Source organism: Podarcis erhardii (genome assembly GCF_964252035.2).
Source record: "Podarcis erhardii genome assembly, chromosome: 1".
In the NCBI taxonomy this organism is placed as follows: Eukaryota; Metazoa; Chordata; class Lepidosauria; order Squamata; family Lacertidae; genus Podarcis; species Podarcis erhardii.
The window spans coordinates 12,847,464-12,868,442 of record NC_138497.1 but is presented as its reverse complement, the minus strand read 5'-3'; the positions used below and the strand labels follow the sequence as shown (position 1 = coordinate 12,868,442).

The following is a 20,979-nucleotide window of genomic DNA, read 5'->3' as shown; positions in this document are numbered from 1 at the left end:
CTGAAATACTGCAAGAAAGACTATGAGGAGAATTATTAGCTAATAATAATTAAGAGTAATAGAGAAATTAAGAAATGCAGAATAAGTGATAAAGAACGAAAAATAATCAGAGGTGTTGACAGAAGTCTAAAACATTGTATAAGATAAGAAGTCATGTTATATGATTGTTGGAAATGATATGTTAAAAAAAGCCCCAATAAAAATATATATAAAAAAAGAAAATACCAACAAAAAAGGAAGTTTAGTAATGATGATGATGGTGATGATGATGATATACCACCTTTCATCAAAAGATCTCAGGGCAGTTTACAACATAAAATTACAATACAAAAAACACAAAATACAGTCATACCTTGGAAGCCGAACGCCTTGGCTCCCGAACAATTTGGTTCCCGAACGACCGAAACCCAGAAGTGAGTGTTCTGGTTTTCAAACAATTTTCAGAAGCCGAACGTCCGGCGCAGCTTCTGATTGGCTGCAGAATGCTCCTGCAGCCAACTGGAAGCCACACTTTGGTTTTCAAATGGTTCCGGGAGTCAAACGGACTCCCGGAACGCATTCTGTTCAAAAACCAAGGTACCACTGTACACAATAAAAATAAGAACAAAAACAAACCAATATTTGCCTCGCCCAACAAAGGGCACTGGATGTCAATCAACCAAAGGTCTGGTTGAAGAAGAATGTTTTCACCTGGCGCCTAAAGGTATATAATGAAGGCAACAGCTGAACCTCCCTGGGGAGAGCATTCCACAAACAGGGGGCCACCACAGAAAAGGCCCGTTCTCGTGTTGCCGCCTCCAGACCTTTCAGAACAGAACATTGAGCATCCAGCAGCAGAAAGAGGAAACAGGACCAGGGGCGCTTGTCACCTGTCCCTTTTTAGGTAAAGTCCTTTGGCAATGTGAAAATGACGCCAGGTGCTGTACTTACCTATGCCAGCCTGCGAGAGGGGTCCCTGCAGGTGAGCATCCCCAACTCCAGGAGCAGATCCCGAGTCTGTATAGCTATCTGCAAGGCTTGCCCATCTCGATACCCATTTCTGACCACCTTGAGATGCCAATGGTAACTGCAAATAGAGAGAGGAGGGGAAATCCCACACCGTTCATACAAACTCTCACCATAATGCACAGTATTTGGCCATTTTGTTTTTGGCAACGTTTGCTATGGCTCAATTCCCAGCAGGAAATGCTATGCTATGCCAATATATAATCCTTGAAGAGAACTGATACCTGGATCCACTAGCCTTCTGTAACCAGAGGGGCGCTATTTGTCTGTTTGGTTTATTTTGAAAAACTCAAAATCACCCTTCATTAAAAAAGATCCCAGGGCAGTGTACAATTGGATACAACCCATCATTGCCTGAGGATGTCTACAGAAAACAAGCATACATTATGGGGCAAGACTCAAGTAATTATTTGCGCTAGCATGAGCTGGCAGAAGTTCTGCTATCACAATGGGGCTTTTCCCCTCCCCAATCTTCCCCTCCGAACTGGCTTAGGGTGGGTGGGAGAATGTGCAGATGGAGTGCACAGATGGAGGGGAGGGGAGATTTGGCACGCAAAAATTCTTGAGCCAATGGAATGATGCCAATGTGTAATGCTGAATTCAACCCTACGTGCCTACTCAGACGTAAGCCAAATTTGGATTCAACAGGATTATATTCACTTATTTATTTCATTTGTTGGAAAAGATCTATACACTGATTAACTCAACAAAAGGCTCTTAGTGGTTTAGGTAGAGCAGGGTTTCCCAAACTTAGATCTGCATCTGTTTTGGGGTTTTTTGGGGACTACAATTCCCATCATCCCTGACCATTGTGGTCCTGCTAGCTAGGGAAGATGGGAGTTGTGGTCTAAAAACAGCTGGGGAACAAAGTTTGGGAAACCCGGATACAGGACAATATAAAATATTGGTTGAAAATGCTGATAAAATCAAATTGAAATAAAATTATATCAAAATATAAGCAAAATCAATAGCTTTAGAACATAGATACAGATATATAATCAAATTGCATGCCTGGGCAGGCTTGCTGAACAAAGAAGTTTTTAGCAGGTGCCGAAAGCAAGCTAATTAACTGTTGTTTGGCAATTTTAAATTATTAAGGTTTCAACATGCAGGCAGGGCTTGTGTGTGCCCTCTGTTCCACCTAGGCTCAGAAAAGAGCTAAACTCTGCTACCCGTATAAATGATGCAAATATATCTGCTTATTTCACATAATTTATTCTATTCCTGCAAAGCATGGAGAAGAGTAACAAGCTGTGAAAGGGACTGAAGTCTTGCTCCCTGATCTCTTCTGCAAAAGCCTGCACCATCGCCAAACTGCCTTGGGCGATTTAGCAAGATTTACAGTTCCATTAGGTTGCAAGCCTGCAGGCAGGGCTTCCGCATTATTCACCGCGCAATACTTGGGAACAAATAGTGACTGTTACTAGCAAAGTCTCGCTCACTTACTTTCACCTCTAATAAAACCGCTAGTTTTTTTTTCATGTAACTTGTTTTTAAAGGTTTGCTTCTATAGGTATTTTTAACAAGTTTTTTTCTAAATCGCTTAGGGGTCTTTCGTTTGAGGACCAGTCAATGAGGTCTACAATTTTGTTCGGTAAATAACAAAACGAAACCTTCATAAGCCCCGAGGGCCAGAAATAGGCATGCGAGTTGCCCTCAAGTGCAAGGAAAGTCAAAGTGAGAGCTGGGCCCTTCACACATTCACTGTACCTGCATCTCCGTGTGGTGCTCGCTGGCAACTTTGGAAGCGATGACCTGCATCATGGTAACTTTGGGACTTGAGCCATTTTCGCCCATCAAGTGAGCCAGCTCCTCCTTCTCACCTTTTATGACGGGCCTGAAGGCAGGGGAAATTCTGGAAAATACTGGAGACTCCAAAACTCCAAACACCTGATAAAGAGACGGGGGAAAGGCAGCTTAGAACAAAACAGTGAATTTCCTATCCACGAGGTCAAGAAGCATTACATTTGTGATGCATGATCCATGTGACGGTCACCTCCAGGCTTGACTACTGTAATTCGCTTTACGCAGGGCTGCCCTTGAAGCTGTCCCAGAAACTCCAGCGGGTGCCGAATGCTGCAGTGAGGCTTCTTACAGGGTCCCTGCCATGGGAGCATATTCACCCAGTGCTTTTCCAGCTGCACTGGCTCCCGGTGGAGTACAGGGTCAGGTTCAAGGTGCTGGTTTTGACCTTTAAAGCCCTTCACAGCCTAGGACCCTCGTACCTACGGGACCACCTCTCCCGGTATGCCCCACGGAGGACCTAAGGTCCATAAATAGCAACACCCTAGTGGTCCTGGGCCCTAAGGAAGTTAGATTAGCTTCAACCAGAGCCAGGGCCTTTTCAACTCTGGCTCCGGCCTGGTGGAAAGCTCTGCCTAGCTCTGCCTCATGAGACCAGGGCCCTGCAGGATCTGATTTCTTTCCGCAGGTCTTGTAAGACAGAGTTGTTCCGCCTGGCCTTTGGCTTGGAGTCAATTTGATTCCCTCCCCCTCTTTCTTTTTTCTTTTCCTTTCTCCTCCTGCGATGAGGCTACATTTTAATATTTTAATGTTCCATTATTTTAATGTTGCATTTTATTTTTGTTTTTAAGTTGTAATCATTCATCTTGTTTTTATTATTGCTTGTAAGCCGCTCTGAGCCCGGCCTTGGCTGGGGAGGGCGGGGTATAAATAAAAAATGTTGTTGTTGTTGTTGTTACATTTGCCCTGGGCCTTGCTCTGTTTACACCAATTGCTGCAACTATCAAGGGGGCCAAACAACACAAAGTTCAATTTTCCGAAGAACGGCAGGCTCACCTGATCGATCATTTTCCGAGCCTCTTCGACTTCTTTATCTTGCGACTCCGTCTCAATGGTATACGTGCCCGTTTCACTCAAGCTGTCGTCTTCCTCTTGTTTCCTCGCTTTGACCAACTTAGGATCAGCAGCCACTGGTTCAGGGACTATTTCGGGTGCTGGTGGCGGCGGCGGCGGCACTACAACCCGCGGGGTGAGCGGGGCTGGTGTCAGGGCTGGCTTCTCAACGCTAGCCTTCGCAGCTTGAGAGCTCTCCCTTAAACACTCGGCAGCAAACTCCTGAGCGATCTTCGACTTTCTCCCCACGCTGCCATGGTTCTTTCCAGAGGTCCTCGACGACGACGAGGAGCTGATCCGCTCCTCCGTCTTCTCCCGCTTAAAGGATCCGGCTCTGGGGGCTGTGAAAGAGTTGCTTGGACCCTTGGTTCCCGCCGCAGGCAGATGGGGTGAGAGCACAGAGCTCCCCGGTTTCTCCGCGGGGACGGTAATCTTGCGCTTCTCAATCTTGGTCTTCAAGGCGGGGTCCACGTCGTTCTGGTTGGACTGGCCGCTGTGCGTGAAGGACTGCGACCTCTTCTTCCGAGGCGTGTCGTCGTCGAAGAACTCGATGACGAAGGCCTGCTGGTTGTGGAGCATCTCCTGGGGGTCGCGGCGAATCTGGCGCTGGAGACGGGCTTGCTCAGCCAGATGTTCTTTACTAGGAGTCTCATCCTCTTTGGGGGCTACTGGGTCTTCAGAGTCGCTCTGAGTTCCATCTTCATGCCTGTTCCCTGCAAAGTGGATATGCAGTTAGAGTTGTCCTGGGACAGAGAGTACTTACTGCTGTGCCACTGCCCCAAACATCAACAGAGGAGCCCATCTAATCCTGCAAGCAGGACCTGGGTGGCGAAAGCACTTTCTCTCCATTTGCAATTCCCAGCAACTTGGATTTGCAGGAATACTGCCTGCAACAGGAGACGCAGAACATAGTCATTGCAGCTATTATCCAATGACAGCTTTATCTTCCATGAATTTGTCCCCTCCTCTTTTTAAGCCATCCAAGTCGGTGGCCATACCTACATCCTGAGAATGTGAATTCCATAGTTTAACCATGCACGCGGTTTATTTCTCTTAGGAAACAAACTTTTTTTTCTGAGCTTACTTAGTGAACTGTCCCCCAGAAGGGCTTCTAATCTTTTCGGGGTGGAGGGATACAAGGAAAGCAACCCTTCCCTTTCCTTCACAGTCTCCCTACTTCCAAGCAGACTTATGCTTCCAAAGGACAGGCAAACTCCTGGCAGAGAGGACTCGTTGAGACCACAAATGGTCTTGCAGACTTCTGTTTAAAGGTAGACAACATCTGCTGCTGGGGTTCATGGCTTTCTGTGCCTCCCGGTTCATGTTTGTGAGGAGTCACAGGACCATAGCTGTCAACTTACAGATTTGAAAATAAGGGACTAGCAGCCTCGAAAATAAGGGATCAGCATCCAAAACAAGGGATTTTCTAAGCACAGGTATGTTCAACTTCTGAGCCAAAGGCTCAGAAGCCAAACGAAGCCTCAAGCGGTGGTTCCCACAGTGCAGCAACCCGGCAAAGGGGATGCAGCAAGGGAAACCACCGTCACCTCTCCGCTGGGAAGCACTGAGCAAAGGCGAGTCCCCAGGCAATGCGGCCGATTTGATCGGCACAAGGCATGCAAGCTCCACCCCCCAGTCGTTCTTAGACTCCTTATTGGGTGAGCAAAGCAGCCAAGCAACACAATTAGAGCCTCCCTCCTCCCTGGCCGGCAGGGAGGGAGGGAGAGGAGCGGCTTGCTTTGAAACCCGGGAAATCTAAGGGACATCATCAATAAGGGACAGCAGCGGGACATGGCGCTAGGATAAAGGAGTTTCCCGTCAAATAAGGGACGGTTGACAGCTATGCACAGGACACTACAAATCCTATGAACCCTGGCGGGATGATGCTCCCAAGCATGCTCACTAGCATAAGCAGACCTGCAAGATTTCTTGCGCACCCAAAAGCAAGACCATCCAGCTCCAAGAAACTCCTCCCTCGCTTTGGGAAGAGTATCCTTGGAAGGATGGGAGAAATGGAACAGAAAGATGGCTGGTAGCAGGACAAACCCCATGACGAACAAGGGCCTAATGCAGAGATTGAAACTCAAGTTCACAATGCAGCAGGGATTTCCAAACTGTGCAAGTTCACATTCCAAACGTCTGTAATTTCAAATGCTCCCCATCCCTTCAAAGAAGAATAAGGAAGGCATCTATAGCCAACGAATGCCCTGGGCCACAGCTAGCAACTCTAGCAAAACTGGCATTTACCTTTCAGAGTCCTGACGTGAACTGGGAGGTCGCTTTTCGTACTGTACACATCCTCTCCCGGGGACGGCCTCCTCATGAGACTCGGGTCGTTCTGCACCAGCCAGTCGGCCACTTTGCTCTCTGCCGAGATCATTTCCGCGTGGCCGGCTTCTTTGCCGAGGTTCCTTCTCTGCCTGAGCGAAAATTTGGTGACGTGATCTTTTATCTTTATTTTACCCGGGGTGCAGTCGTCAAACTCTATGGTGAAAGAGGCGTGGCTCTGCACGACGGGCAGCGCCACCGCGTCAATGTCTTTGGTGGGGATTTCGTGGACTTGGGCCTCTGGAGTTTTCACCGGCTGCTGGAATTCTTTCGTTGGGATTTCAAAGTAACTAGGCTCCCTTCGGAAGGCGTAGACAGAGTCGCCTTGAGGATCGCTGTAGCCGGTGATGTTCCCATTGATTTCCTCTCCGTGCTGACCTATGTCTTTTGTTCTCTCTGCGGGGTAAAGGGGGAAGTATTATTTATTCTTTTAATTTGACATCAAAGCTTTTTATTTTTATTTTATTTAATACTTGCCTTCCACTTTTACAACAACAAACGCAGAGCAGAAAGCAGCTCACAACAATCACAACACAAAAAAACATTTAAAAACCCAACAGCAAACATCACAATATCAAAATCAAAGTCTACGTAGAAGTTTTGAAAGTTTCTACAAGTTTGAATCTGTTTCAGTCCATTCTATTGCAGTTTTAACTTTCTGTAGGTTTTAAAATATGGTTGCAAATCTTTTAGTGATCATTTTATTGCTTTATCTTTTTTGTAAACTGCATTAAGTCCCCCCCCCACAATCAAACGGTATATAAATTGTTTGAAATAAATAAAATGAACCAAACACAGTAGCATACAATTAAAGCACACAACACCAGCAAATTACTCAAAATGAATTAATGCAATTCAATAAAGTCACAGTTATGTAAAGTTTCTATTCACACTATTCACCCTTAACTGTTGAAAAGAGAAGCAACAGGTATATTTACCTGGATACGGCTCGTCTTGCCTTCTGTCATCTGCTGACTCCAACTTATTGTTTTCATCATCTTCCCCCCACCATGATGGCTGGCCGTAAAGGGGTGTGCGGTAAGTAGTTGTCGTCTCTGGAGGTAGACAACACACACACACAAGGCAGCATTAGTTTGCTGGCAGCTATTGCTATCAAGTTCAAGATGGTGGCAAAGGGAGACCTACTCCAAAGGACACCTTTTAGAAAACTAAGGGCAACAATATTTAATGAAAAGTGTTCCATAAACCAACTGCTCGCCGCTTAGGCTTCTGAAGTAGTCAGACTGGCTTTTAAATGGTGCTACTTGGCCAAATGCAAACCTTGGTTCCAAATATTGGTTCTTTGGAATACCTGGCAAGCTAAATCATGGTTCACTTGAAGACACGTATGTAACTTGATTTTTATTTTATTTTTTTAAAAAAAATCATTGCAAAGCATATACTGAAAACACAGCATAACACTCAGTCAGAAGTCTAAAATGTGGACTATTATTTAACCTAGACCAACCAAAAAAGTCTCGATTGCCTGCAGAAGTTCTTTATTATTATTCATTAAAACAGTACCGGTAAGTTTTAAATGAGTCTCTGCATCTCTGTACTCCAGCTAGTGGTATTTTGTTTGGTCAATTTCTCTGTCAGGGCCAATTGCCAAACTTTGTTAAGCCAGTTCAATAAGGACGCCCCTTCCAAGTCTTTCTAAAACCAGGCTGTTGACAAGTCCTGATGCTAAGAATGTATTACCAATAAGAGACAGATATATACAGTGGTACCTCGGGTTAAGAACTTAATTCATTCCAGAGGTCCGTTCATAACCTGAAACTGTTCTTAACCTGAGGTACCACTTTAGCTAATGGGGCCTCTTGCTGCCACCACGCTGCCGGCGCACGATTTCCGTTCTCATCCTGAGGTAAAGTTCTCAACCCAAGGTACTATTTCTGGGTTAGTGGAGTCTGTAACCTGAAGCGTCTATAACCCAAGGTACCACTGTAGTTTTAAACCCTCAGAAGGCTTACAAGTATTCTTTTACCCATCCACAGACTTCTTACAGCACAGACAGAGCAATGCTAAGTGGGGTCAGGAGAGGAGTAGCGTGGTAGATCTAGCATCACGTCCAAAACCCTGCCAGTTCACACCAGCCAGGGAGATAGTAGCTTAAACTCAGTACCATGCATGAAAATGGGCACATGGGCACTTAAATAAACAGCTTCAGCTACCTGAGAGCCATTTCCCATGCAGAAATAAGCAAGGGGAACCGGAAATACAGGTTCCTTGGGCTTCCAGTCATCATAACACACCCCACTAAAAATACACACAAGCACTTATTGTCATATTGGGAGAGCCGTGCAGAATCACCTCCGCATCCCAACAAGCAAAAAGGTATTCTTACAACTGCTTCCTTTGTGCAGCAAATTCAGGCTGCACAAAGACATTCGCTCTGGGTGACTGGCCTCCCTAGTAATCCACCAATCCCTGAACTTCATCTTCAGAAGACCGAGGTTGGTTTGTGGGGACTGGCATAAGTGCTTTAAAGGGGAGCTGAAATCTTCAGCACAGGGGTTCTGCTTCAGCCTGACATGCTCAGTGCCGGATTTACTTATAAGCTAAACAAGCTATAGCTTAGGGCCCCACTCTCTTGGGGGCCCCCCAAAAAATTAAAGGGGAAAAACTGCATGTACATTTCCAAAATATAAGATAAAAAACAAATAAAATAAAACCTACATACAGTTAGAGCTTAATAATTATTTCACTATTAATATACTTCTTAATTGTATTTCAGTTCAACAATTACTTTGATAAAATACCTATTTTGTTATGTGCAAATGGCTTTAGATACCTATTAGGTCCATAAATTACCCTACAGCATATATTCAACACTAAAAACAGCGACAATTTGTTGTTGACAAAAGACAGCTGGACATATAAAACGCCCCATTACCTTCAGTAGCTTAAGGCCTCATCAGACCTAAATCCAGCCCTGGACATGCTATGTACCCTTTTAAAATTATAATTCACACCCCAAGAGTCGAGGATAAAACAAGCAAGAACTTGAAACGCATAATTACTGCTCTCTTTCTGGATGCCTCCCCTGAAATCTCTTTCCATGATGTGTACCGACTTGCCCATCCTTCTTCCATCATTATTAATAAAAGCAACGCTTTTCGTAGCACTTTTATCTCACAGAAGACTGCTGTACTCTACTGTTTTGCCATAAATCAGGGATGGGGAAGCTCTGGCCCTCCAGATGTGATCAAGGACGATGAGACTTGCAGTCCGACAACATCTGCTGGGCTCCAGGGTTCCCCCATCGTGGTCTTAAACCATTGCTTTGAGGTAGGTCATTATTATACCCATTTCACAGATAGGGAGAGGGCCATTATGCTCATATTCTGCTGGTGGGCTTCCCAGAAGCAGGAGGTTGGCCACCAGGAGAACACCATGCTGGACTAGATAAATCTTTTGGTCCAATACAGCAGGGCTCTTCTTATGGAGACTGGGGGGGGGGGGAAGGGTCAGGTTAGAACTTACTCTACACTGGGGACAGGCAATATGGTGCCTCCAGATCAGGGGTAGGCAACCTAAGGCGCCGGGGGCCAGATGCGGCCCAATCGCCTTCTCAATCCTGCCCATGGACAGTCCAGGAATCAGCGTGTTTTTACATGAGTTGAATGTGTCCTTTTATTTAAAATGAATCTCTGGGTTATTTGTGGGGCCTGTCTGGTGTTTGGACATGAGTAGAATGTGTGCTTTTGTTTAAAATGCATCTCTGGGTTATTTGTGGGGCATAGGAATTCGTTCATATTTTTTTTTTCGAAATATAGTCCGGCCCCCCACATGGTCTGAAGGACGGTGGACCAGCCCACGGCGGAAAAAGGTTGCTGACCCCTGCTCCAGATGTTTGTGAGGAGGAGGAGGAGGAGGAGTTTGGATTTGATATCCCATTTTATCACTACCCAAAGGAGTCTCAAAGCAGCTAACATTCTCCTTTCCCTTCCTCCCCCACAACAAACTCTCTGTGAGGTGAGTGGGGCTGAGAGACTTCAGAGAAGTGTGACTGGCCCAAGGTCCCCCAGCAGCTGCATGTGGAGGAGCGGGGAAGCGAACCCGGTTCACCAGGTTACGAGTCCACTGCTCTTAACCACTACACCACACTGGCTCTCACTTGTGGACTCCCAATTCCCATCATCCCTGACCACTGACCATGTTAGCTGCAGCTGTTTTTATACTGTGATCCTTGGGTGAACGGTGTTATAGAAATTTTAACAACAACAATTTGTGCTTTTATATTGTAAACCACCCTGTGATCCTCAAATGAAGGGTGGAGTACAAAGTGAATTATTGAATGGGCCCATGGGCTAGAGGTTCTCCACTGCTGTGATAAGACCATCACGTCCAGATTCTAAAACCACCGAATTGTACCACTGCAATAGGGTTTCCGGGAAGTTTCCTATCCCAAGCACTGATCTCACCTGGACCCGCTGAGGCTGAAGCCATGACCTGGAGCCAAAGGTTACAGCCTAAACCCCCTAACCCACAGCTCAGAAGAAGCCTACATAAAGAGTCAACCGGCAGTGCCTGAAGCTTCAGTGAAAAGTAACTAAACAGTTCTGTCGTCCTAATTGTATTAGAGTCAGTGTCTCAGAGCCTGGCTCATTAAGCACCCATCCGCCGCCCCAACCCTCTGCCACAACTTTTTATGCCAGCCGGTCCAGATGGCTCCAATTCATTCAGGCACTTTTCTTGGCTCATCAATCCAGCCAGACAGCCCAGGGAGGGCGAAGTGGGGAACAGCATCCCTTTAAATGACAGGATCGAGGTCACTAGTCTAGATAAATATTGAACTGTTGGGTGGCAGCAGCGATACTACAAACACCACCGACATTTGGGGGTGGGGAGAGAGCGAGAGTGGGATTAACAAGATAAAAACGGGCAAGCAAAAAAGATGAAAAGGAAGACCAACAGAGCACCGCCAATCAAAATTATCAAGTTCCAGTGGACTGTATTTAACCCAGCAAAGCATTATGGGAGTTCCAGAACAAGGTGTCATCTATCATGTATATACTAATAACGAACTTAATTCTCCAGGAGCCAATTATTAGGTAGCCAAAGAAGGGACAAGAGAATGATGGGGGAGAATCTCAACATTTGCAGAAATACAAGAAGAAAAATTGGGTGGTAGAATCAAGGCTTGAGATGGGAGAATCCACAAGACTGTGTGTGTGTTCAGTGGAAAACTGGTGGTGGAGAGAGAGATGGAATATACTGGGGGGGAAGGAGGACTAGCTCGCACCCTGCAAAATTTGGCTGCAGGTCCCATTTGCCATCATTCACAGCTCAAGACACTCAAGGACTTCCTCTCCCCATAAGAACCAACCCGGACCCTGCGATCCTCTTCCATGGCCCTTCTTTGCATGTTTCTCCCACGAGAGGTCAGGAGGGCAGCAATATGAGAACGGGCCTTTTCTGCGGTGGCTCCTTGTTTGCTTGCCTGGCACCTTCACTACATATCTTTAGGAGCCAGGCAACAACGTTGCTCTACAACCAGGCCTTTGGCTGAACAAACACGAATGAACACTGCTGCCTCACCTGAGCCACGGACGGTTTCTTCCTGGCACTGCCAGCACTGACTGACAGCATCTCTTGAACCCACCTCCCTCGAGTCACAAGGGGGCGGGGGGAAGAGTCCTTCCCAATCCTGGTACTCCTGAATTTCCGGGATGCCCTGTTCGGTTCTTTGGATTGAACTCTTTTGTTCAAGCTCACGGGAGAAGGAATTTGAGGGCCAATGGGAGTACTGGGGAAAACAGTGCTAACACATCCATGGTACAAGCTGATTGCAGGAGGGCGACAGCAGGGTTAATGCCCAAAGGCAGCAAACTGTGGTTTTTGGGACCTGAGTGGGTGACGGCAACCAGAGGGCGCATCACACACTTGAAAGGGCACGACGTGTTGGATGCGCTTTAGATCTATGGCGTGCAAGTTCTGCAGAGTTTGGAATTCCCCAGCAGATGTGGCAGAAAGTGGTAAAGAAAGAGAGAGGTGGGAAGAGGGAGGCATTAGCCATAAGTGGGACGGGAGGCCAGGAGCCACGTTAGATCAACCCAGCAGTGCATTAGGAGAAGCAGCACGGCACCCAACCCCCCTCTCTGTCCCACTAAAAAGTCAATAAAAATAAAATGAGCGATTGCAAAGAGGGCACTGCACCAGCTCTCTCCAGACAATGAACGTGAGTGCTGATCTAAAAATACCGTCTGGGCAGATCAGAGGAAGGAGAACCACACATTGGAATAAGGGCAGTTGTCCCAAGAGACGGCTTTTAATTGATGGTTCCTGCAGCTTTGATCATGGCAGCAGCTCACTCTATTTTCTTTGGGCCCAAAATATTTCTGCACATTTTCCCCCCACAAAAGTAGCACACAAACACACACACATACGAGTGCCTGGGCTGCCAATGGAAGTTTTTAAGTGACCCCTCTCCCCCCCCCCCCACACACACCCCAAAGAAAGGAAAAGCATCCTTCAGAGAGACAAAGAAAAAGTGGCGGATTGTTACAGGCGGTTTGTAACAAAGGCATCTCTCTCAAAATGAAAATCCATACCACTGCAGTCTAGCCTTTCCCCCATTCATTATTAACAGCTTCCATCTCCAGCAGACACAGATAACGAATGGACTGGCAGTGAGGGAAAAAAATAGCAGAAAAGCAGGGTGGGGAATCTGATTGAATCTTTGGTGGTTTAAATCACAGGTCTTCAACGAGGGGGTGGGGAGCTAAAGGTGGATCATGGGGTCACAACACCAAGCGGATGCTGTCATGTTGGACTCCAGCAAAGGCCAACTGGACCAAAGGAGCACTACGCATGGTGTCCTGGCCAGGGCATGTTCTTCTGATGAGACACTCATTCACTTTCCATGTGTACTGCAAGTGCTTGTGAAACATGGACCACTTATAAACACCATCTCCAACTCCTCGAAAGATTCCATCAACGGTGTCTCCAAAAATTTTTGCAAATCACTTGGGAAGACAGGCAAACTAATGTCAGTGTACTGGAAGAAGCAAAGATCACCAGTGTCAAAGCAATGATTCAACATCAACTTCGCTGGGTTGGTCATGTTGTTCGGATGCCTGATTATCATCTTCCAAAGCAGCTACTCTATTGCAAACTTAAAAATGGAAAGCGAAAGAGGTTTAAAGACTCTCTCAAGGCAAATCTTTAAAAAATGTAGTATAAACATCAACAACTGGGAAACACTGGCTTGTGAGTGCTCCAGTTGGAGAACAGCCTTTACCAAAGGTGTCATGGACTTTGAAGACGCTCGAACTCAGGACAAAAGGGAGAAATGTGCTAAGAGGAAGGCACACTTGGCAAACCCTCACCATGATCAACACCACCCAGAAACCTATGTCCTCACTGTGGAAGGACGTGGGAATCCAGAATTAGCCTCCACAGTCACTTATGGACTTACTGTGGAAACCATGTTCATGGAAGACAATCTTATTTGGCTACGAGTGATCAACAAAGAAGAAGTATCATAGAATTGTAGAGCTGGAAGAGACCCTTGTGTTTGTCTAGTCCAGGCATAGGCATAGGCATAGGCAAACTCAGCCCTTTAGATGTTTTGGGACTATAACTCTCATCATCCCTGACCACTGGTCCTGTTAGCTAGGGATGATGGGAGTTGTACTCCCAAAACATCTAGAGCCGAGTTTGCCTATGCCTGATCTAGTCCAACCCCCTTGAAATGCAGGAATATGCAGCTGTCCCTTACGGGGATCAAACCTGCAACCTTGGCATGATCAGCACCACACTCTAAGCAACTGAGCTATCCAGCTTAAAGAGCAGGGCTTTTCAGCAGGTATGTATTTCCGGCCAACCACTGCCCCCATTTTCCTATTGCTATGCCTAGATTGAGGAAGATCTGCATGGAGAAGGGATCACTTTCTGGCCTATTTCTATGGCTTTCTATACTTCTCCTGGAGTGAGCAGAAGCTGTGGTGGGGAAGCCCAGTTGCCTGCCAGTTTGAATCATGACAGCTGGTGCAGGGTTCAGAACATGGTGAGGGGGGAAAGTAGGCGCTCAAACCTTCCCCCTCCCCACCTGTCCCTCAAGAATTAGAGGGGCAGTTAATCTTTTACAGCTCAGGGGGTGTCCAGTCACCCCCTCCGAGGGCCTGGTCACACACAGAGATATGCTCATTCACATATTTTCAGACACACATCACTCTCACTGGTAGGAGAGGAACTGCATCTTGAACTTCAGGGATTAAATCAGAGATCTGTCCTACCAGCCACAATGTACCAGCCACACATCCTTTGCGCCCAGGCAAAACAGGTATTGCAGGGTTTTTTAAACGATACCAAAGCCTTCTTAGCAGAAGGAAGGAGATGATGATGATGATGATGATAGATAGATAGATAGATAGATAGATAGATAGATAGATAGATGATAGCTAGATAGATAGACAGATGATAGAAATAGATAGATAGATGATAGAGATAGATAGATAGATGATAGATAGATGATAGATAGATAGATAGATAGATAGATAGATAGATAGATAGATAGATGATAGATAGACAGATAGATAGATAGATGATAGATAGATAGATAGATGATAGATAGATTAGATAGATAGATAGATAGATAGATGATAGATGATAGATAGATAGATAGATAGATAGATAGATGATAGATAGATAGATAGATAGATAGATAGATATAGATAGATAGATAGCTAGATAGATAAGATAGATAGATAGATAGATAGATAGATAGATAGATAGATAGATAGATAGATAGATAAGATAGATAGATAGATAGATAGATAGATAGATAGATAGATAGATAGATAGATGATAGATAGATAGATAGATAGATAGATAGATGATAGATGATGATGAGATAGATAGATAGATAGATAGATAGATAGATAGATAGATAGATAGATAGATAGATAGATATAGATGATAGATAGATAGATAGATAGATAGATAGATAGATAGATGGATGATATAGATAGATAGATGATAGATAGATGATATAGATAACACAATAAGAGCACATCTCTTTGAAAACCACATTCATTTCTCAAAAAAAAGTAGGAGGGAGATCATTGTAAATGCTAAGCAAATTTAGCCCCATGGAACAGAGTGAGGCTATTTCACAGTAGATATACTTAGGGTCGCACCGCGGTTTAAAACAGTATTTTGGGCTGACCAAGAGAACTAAATCACTTCATACCTGCAAAGTATCCACAACACCAACTGCCAAAGTCCTGTGCTATTCCACAAATCAATTCCAAAAGACGCAAATTTGCAGCCAGCTTCCATGCATAAAGGAAAACAAATGGTAAAGCCTACCTGGGGCTCAGGAGAGAAGGAAGATGACTTCAGAGCTGTAGGATGAGCCCAGGGGCAAATCATGTGCTATACTCCTTCCTAATCTAATCAGGGGGATCAGCTAATTCCTAAATTGCAAGAGGACAGAGCTCTCTTTTCCAATCTGTTTTTATGAAATGAAAACAAAATATTGCAAAGCACAGGCAACTGATGATCGGGAATTGAAACAGACTTGGGTCTCAATAAAAGTTCTCAGGACCGTGGAATGACGCTTGCTGAAGCTGGCTTCTGCGATGTATTGAGAAAAGGTAGCAAAATAATAATCATCATCTCATACAAACTTTCACTGTGTTGCTTTTTCAACATTTTACAAAAACGTATTGCAGGCAACGAGAGGGAATGAAAGAGACTTTACTTGTTTGGATTCCTAGCTCGGTTCTCCTGGGCTCTCAACTTCCAACAGAAGGAAAACAAACAAATGAAATTTGCTCACTTCGGAGCTCGCTTCAATTTGTTAGAAGCAAATTACTAAATACCTACAGGCTTAACCCAGCAGTTTTCCTTCCAAAGCTTCTTTTCCACCATGACTGAGTAAGCCCACTTTTCTGCTAAAGGTATTATGTTCTTTATTCCATTAATGATTTAAACCCACTTCCAATCCTCAAACTTAGGGAGGGGGACGACTAAAAGGGTCTACAAGAGCCGGATTGGTGGTGTAATGCAAAACCACACACCTGTTGCATAAGACTTTCATTAACGGATCAATGCGTTGAGAAGAGTGCAATACAGCCCTCGTGGGATCGTCGTACTCCTTCAGAATAATGAAGAAGGGATAAGATAGAAGCATAGAATCAGAGTTGGGAGGGACCACGAGGATCATTTAGACCAACCCCCTGCAATGCAGGAATCTTTTGCCCAACATGAGATTCAAACCCACAACCCTGAGATTAAGAGTCTCACAATAACACAATGGAATTCATAGCAGTGGCAATTAACTGAACATTTATTCAAAACCCCATTAAAACCAATCGGTTTAATAATCAACTCAACAAAACTGATCAACTATTTATTGTTTAAATTTGTATGTTTCATCCAAATACCTTAGGGTGGTTCACAGCCCTGAACATGATCAAATGCATCTGCCACATAAAGCCCTGTACAGTTCAGAACCACGGCAACTGAAGAAACCCCTTTGCAGGAGGCCATTCTCCAGGTGAGCATCAGAAATGAGGCAGGTGCCTTCTCAGTGGTGGCCCCACAATTATGGAATGCTCTCTCTAGGGGAGGCTCACCTTGGGACTACTCTGCTAGCTTTTCTGGCACGGAAGACCTTTTTCGTATTTTCCCAGACTACTAAATCTGTAAATGATTATTCCTTCCTTCCTTCCTTCCTTCCTTCCTTCCTTCCTTCCTTCCTTCCTCTCGCCTTTCCTCAAAAAAAGATTCCCTGCCTGTGGAAAGCAAGCAATTTTAGACCAAAGGATTCCAGAACATAGACTGTGCCTGAGCCTGGTATCTAAATTTGTGAGTGACCTGGGACAAGCATAGAGGAGGGAGAAAGGTTGTTTTCTGCTGCTCCAGAGAAGCGGACACGGAGCAATGGATCCAAACTACAAGAAAGAAGATTCCACCTAAACATTAGGAAGAACTTCCTGACAGTAAGAGCTGTTCGACAGTGGAATTTGCTGCCAAGGAGTGTGGTGAAGTCTCCTTCTTTGGAGGTCTTTAAGCAGAGGCTTGACAACCATATGTCAGGAGTGCTCTGATGGTGTTTCCTGCTTGGCAGGGGGTTGGACTCGATGGCCCTTGTGGTCTCTTCCAACTCTATGATTCTATGATTCTATGATTCTAAGTGAGTGCTCAAGCCCTGGAGCCCTGTTCCGCCTCAGAAGTGAATAGGGCTGTGCAACATCAGGTGCTGTAATTTGGCAGATATTATGAAGCCTCTGCATTGGCGAGGCATGGCAGAAATAACAGGGGCCTCACCTTTTCCCTTTGCCGGTCAGTCTACCATGTTCCACCTGCACTGCAGGGCTACCGTTGAAGTCCTTACTCTGGTGGGACAACATCCGCACAATACACTTAAAAGCAGCATGACACCACTTTAAACAGCCATGGCTTCCCTTAAGAATCCAGGGAACTGCAGTTTGTTAAAGGTGCTGAGAGTTGACAGGCAACCCCTATTCCCCACACAGAGCTACTATTCCCAGAGTGGTTTAACAATCAAGGAACTCTGGGAATTGTAGCTCTGTAAAGCGAATAGGCATCTCCTGACAACTCTCTGCACTCTTTGCAGAGCTCCAGTGATGCTTTGGGGGGAGCCATGAGTGTTAAATTGGCGCAATAGTGCTCTCCAGCAGGGGCAATCAGCATCAGGTATGGTTGGACTACAACTCCCATCAGCCTCAGCCAGAAGTGGATGATGGGAGTTGTAGTCTAACAACATCTGGAAGCCCCACATTGGTTACGTCTACTCTGCACCCTTAACGAACTGCCATTCCCCAAGGTACTTCTCATGACTTTTAGAACACACACTTCCAGATCTGGATTTTGATACAGCTACAGTCTCGGTATATCTGAAGGAGCGTCTCCACCCCCATCGTTCTACCCAGACACTGAGGTCCAGCACCTAGGGTCTTCTGGCGGTTCCCTCACTGTGAGAAGCCAAGTTACAGGGAACCAGGCAGAGGGCCTTCTCGGTAGTGGTGCCCGCCCTGCGGAATGCCCTCCCATCAGATGTCAAAGAGAAAAATAACTACCAGACTTTAGAAGACATCTGAAGGCAGCCTTGTTTAGGGAAGCTTTTAATGTGTGATGCATTACTGTATTTTAATATTTTGTTGGAAGCCGCCCAGAGTGGCTGGGGAGGCCTGGTCAGATGGGCAGGGTATAAATATATTATTATTATTATTATTATTATTATTATTATTATTATTACTACTACTACTACTACTACTACTACTACTACTTGCCCAGACAGGTGGTACGGACAGACATCTGCCCATACACCAAATGCATGGCAGGGAAGACAAGACCACATCTATTGGCCATCGCTTCAAACACCTAGCACCCAACTGACCACACCCCGGGCACCCACAGGTGCTGCAGCAATGCAACTGTACACACTTAGATCCTCTTCTTAGTAATGCTAAACATAGAACCATAGAATTGTAGGGCTGGAAGGGACTCCCAGGGTCATCTCTTCCAACCCCCTGCAATGCAGGAATCTCAACACGCAGCCCCCCATCCAATCTGAAACCATACCAGACCCTGTTTAGCTTTGCAAATGTGCAGGCAATGGACGGGCACAGCCAACAGGCTCAAAAGCAGCAGGATGGCCTGCAGACCTGTAAAGCTGGCTTCTAACAGAACTCTGAGCATGCCTAAACTTCCCACCAATTTTCAACCTACTGCAAATGTTAGTTTGCAAGGAGCTGGTCCATATGGTGCATAGTCAACATGGCAGCTTTCCACATGGTCCTGGGCTGAGACTTCCGTCACCCTCAGCTAGCACGGCCAATGGTTAGGGATGATGGCAGCTGCAGTCCAGAATCTGGATGATGACACATTGGCTGCCCCAGATGTAGGCGAACTTGTGTAATCAGCAGCCGACAAGATAAGACGGGCAAGGGATGCGAATTAATTACTCTGGGGATTGACACGGGAGAGCGGTTGTGCTTTACAACGGCACGGCAAGGATCTGGCTCGCATGACAGCTGTTGCCACCGGGAAGTTTCCTTCGAGACTGAAAAGACAGTCGCTTCCTTTCGCCTTTGTCTGCTGTCGCAGCTCATCACGGGAAGCGGCTCCTGCTGAACGCAAACTCCTGGCTCGCTCCGAGCAATGCAAAACGGAGCTTGTCATGTCTGGTGGAGACGTCACAGGTAAAACTGACAGCCACCAGCCACACAGGGCTTGCTCACCCTTATATTTTGCCCCTCTCTTTCCATGATTTAAAGCTCAATGTCCAAGCATTTGTATTTATATTTGGTTTTGCCCCGAACTTTCCCCACAGAAACCAGCTCTTTTAAGCTGAATCCGAGCAAACATCAATCTGGGTTTTCCCTGGACTGACGGTTTGCTCCAATCGAGCTTTAAAAAGAGCTGGGGGGGGCGATTGGCAGGGAAAGCTCAAGGTAAAAAAGGGCTCTCGGACCTGGAGCTTCAAATCATAGACTGTGCCTGGAACGAACGGAGGAGAGGTAAATGGAGACAAGCCCCGAAAAGGAGGAGGTGTGCCTTTTGAACACAACACATGAATGAAAAAGAAGTAGACGCATGTCTGTGAACTCACTCTCTCTCAGCTCAAATAAAGAACCGACAGGGAAAGGATGGCTCTAATACCTGATCCCAGCTTAGAGAGGATTTTTGCAAGGACAAATACGCCCGCATGGAAAATTAAGGTCACGAGAAACTGCCGTCACTGAGACCAGCCTCCATAAGTCCAGCAAAGGAAATCCTTTCCCTTCCCTTTGCAACTGAGAGGAGCTTTAAGGGCGAACTGAAAGGAGACTCCTGTCAGTCTTAATCATAACAATAATTGCATTACTTGCACCCCGCCCATCTGACTGGGTTGCCCCAACCACTCTGTGGCAGGGCAAATATAAAGCAGAATAAAGCATCAAAACTTCGCTGTGCAAGGCTGCCTTCCTTCCTTCTAACGCACAAGGGGTTGCCAGGGCAACAACTGGCCTTCAAGACAACGCTAATAATACATGGTTGAGGGGAGAGGAAGGGGTCGCTCGGTCTCTTCAGCTTTCACCACCCCTGTCCCATACCTTTTGGAATATCGCTTAAGCTTTACTGAGGTGTGCGCATTCTTAAAATATAATTAATTCAATTAAAGTGCAACTACGCTGAGCTATACTCCTCGGCCTAGTTCTCCTCAGACCCTTTCCAGACATTTATTCTATTTATTCTATTCTCTACACCAGCCTTGTCCCAAACTGCGGCCCTCCAATAAGAACGTGAGAAGGATCTAGCTGCTGGATCAGACCTAAGGCCAGGCAGATGGCCAGGAAACATGGTGCTAGACTGGAATTTCCACCATCCCTTACCATTGGCCATACTGAGCAGGACTAATAGGAGCTGGAGTCCATCAAAAACCAGAGGGCACCTGCCACTCAAGATGGCGGCCTCTCGAGTGATGCCAGAGAGAAGCCTTTCTTCTCATCTCAGCGCATGATGAAACTGGGTGAAATATTTGGCTTATGGGCTAATCCCCAGAGGACGAAACGCCTGGAATCAAGAGGACTCGCGTTTATTTGAAAGTGAGATTTTTGCTTAACCCTGAAATAGAGAAACGTGAGGAAAACGGGGGAAGGGAAGGAAGAACCTGCCTTGTATTTGATGCAGTGCTGGTTGCCCCCCATTTATCAGAAATTTAGGGTTGTAGTCACACTGAAAAGGAACAGATACGACTAACCTAAGTCCATTTACGGGTCGATTCTCAGTGTGACCAGCACCGAATGCAACTTTATTATTTATTCCTTT

General features: G+C 45.8%; 1 protein-coding gene across 5 annotated transcripts in view; it reads right to left on the bottom strand.

Annotated features, from left to right (window-relative positions):
* CEP170B (centrosomal protein 170B) overlaps positions 1-20,979 on the bottom strand; it is a 92,825-nt gene that overhangs the window by 29,598 nt on the left and 42,248 nt on the right. For all 5 annotated transcript variants that reach the window (XR_014155555.1, XM_081858334.1, XM_081858335.1 and 2 more), the window contains exons 7-11: positions 7,128-7,244; positions 6,109-6,585; positions 3,805-4,574; positions 2,716-2,895; positions 931-1,066 (exon numbers count right to left, since the gene is read on the bottom strand). Coding sequence is in view for 4 of the 5 variants with exons in the window: in XM_081858334.1 (XP_081714460.1) it covers positions 931-1,066; positions 2,716-2,895; positions 3,805-4,574; positions 6,109-6,585; positions 7,128-7,244 (1,680 nt within the window). In the remaining variant the exon portion in view is untranslated. The remainder of the gene's footprint in view (positions 1-930; positions 1,067-2,715; positions 2,896-3,804; positions 4,575-6,108; positions 6,586-7,127; positions 7,245-20,979) is intronic.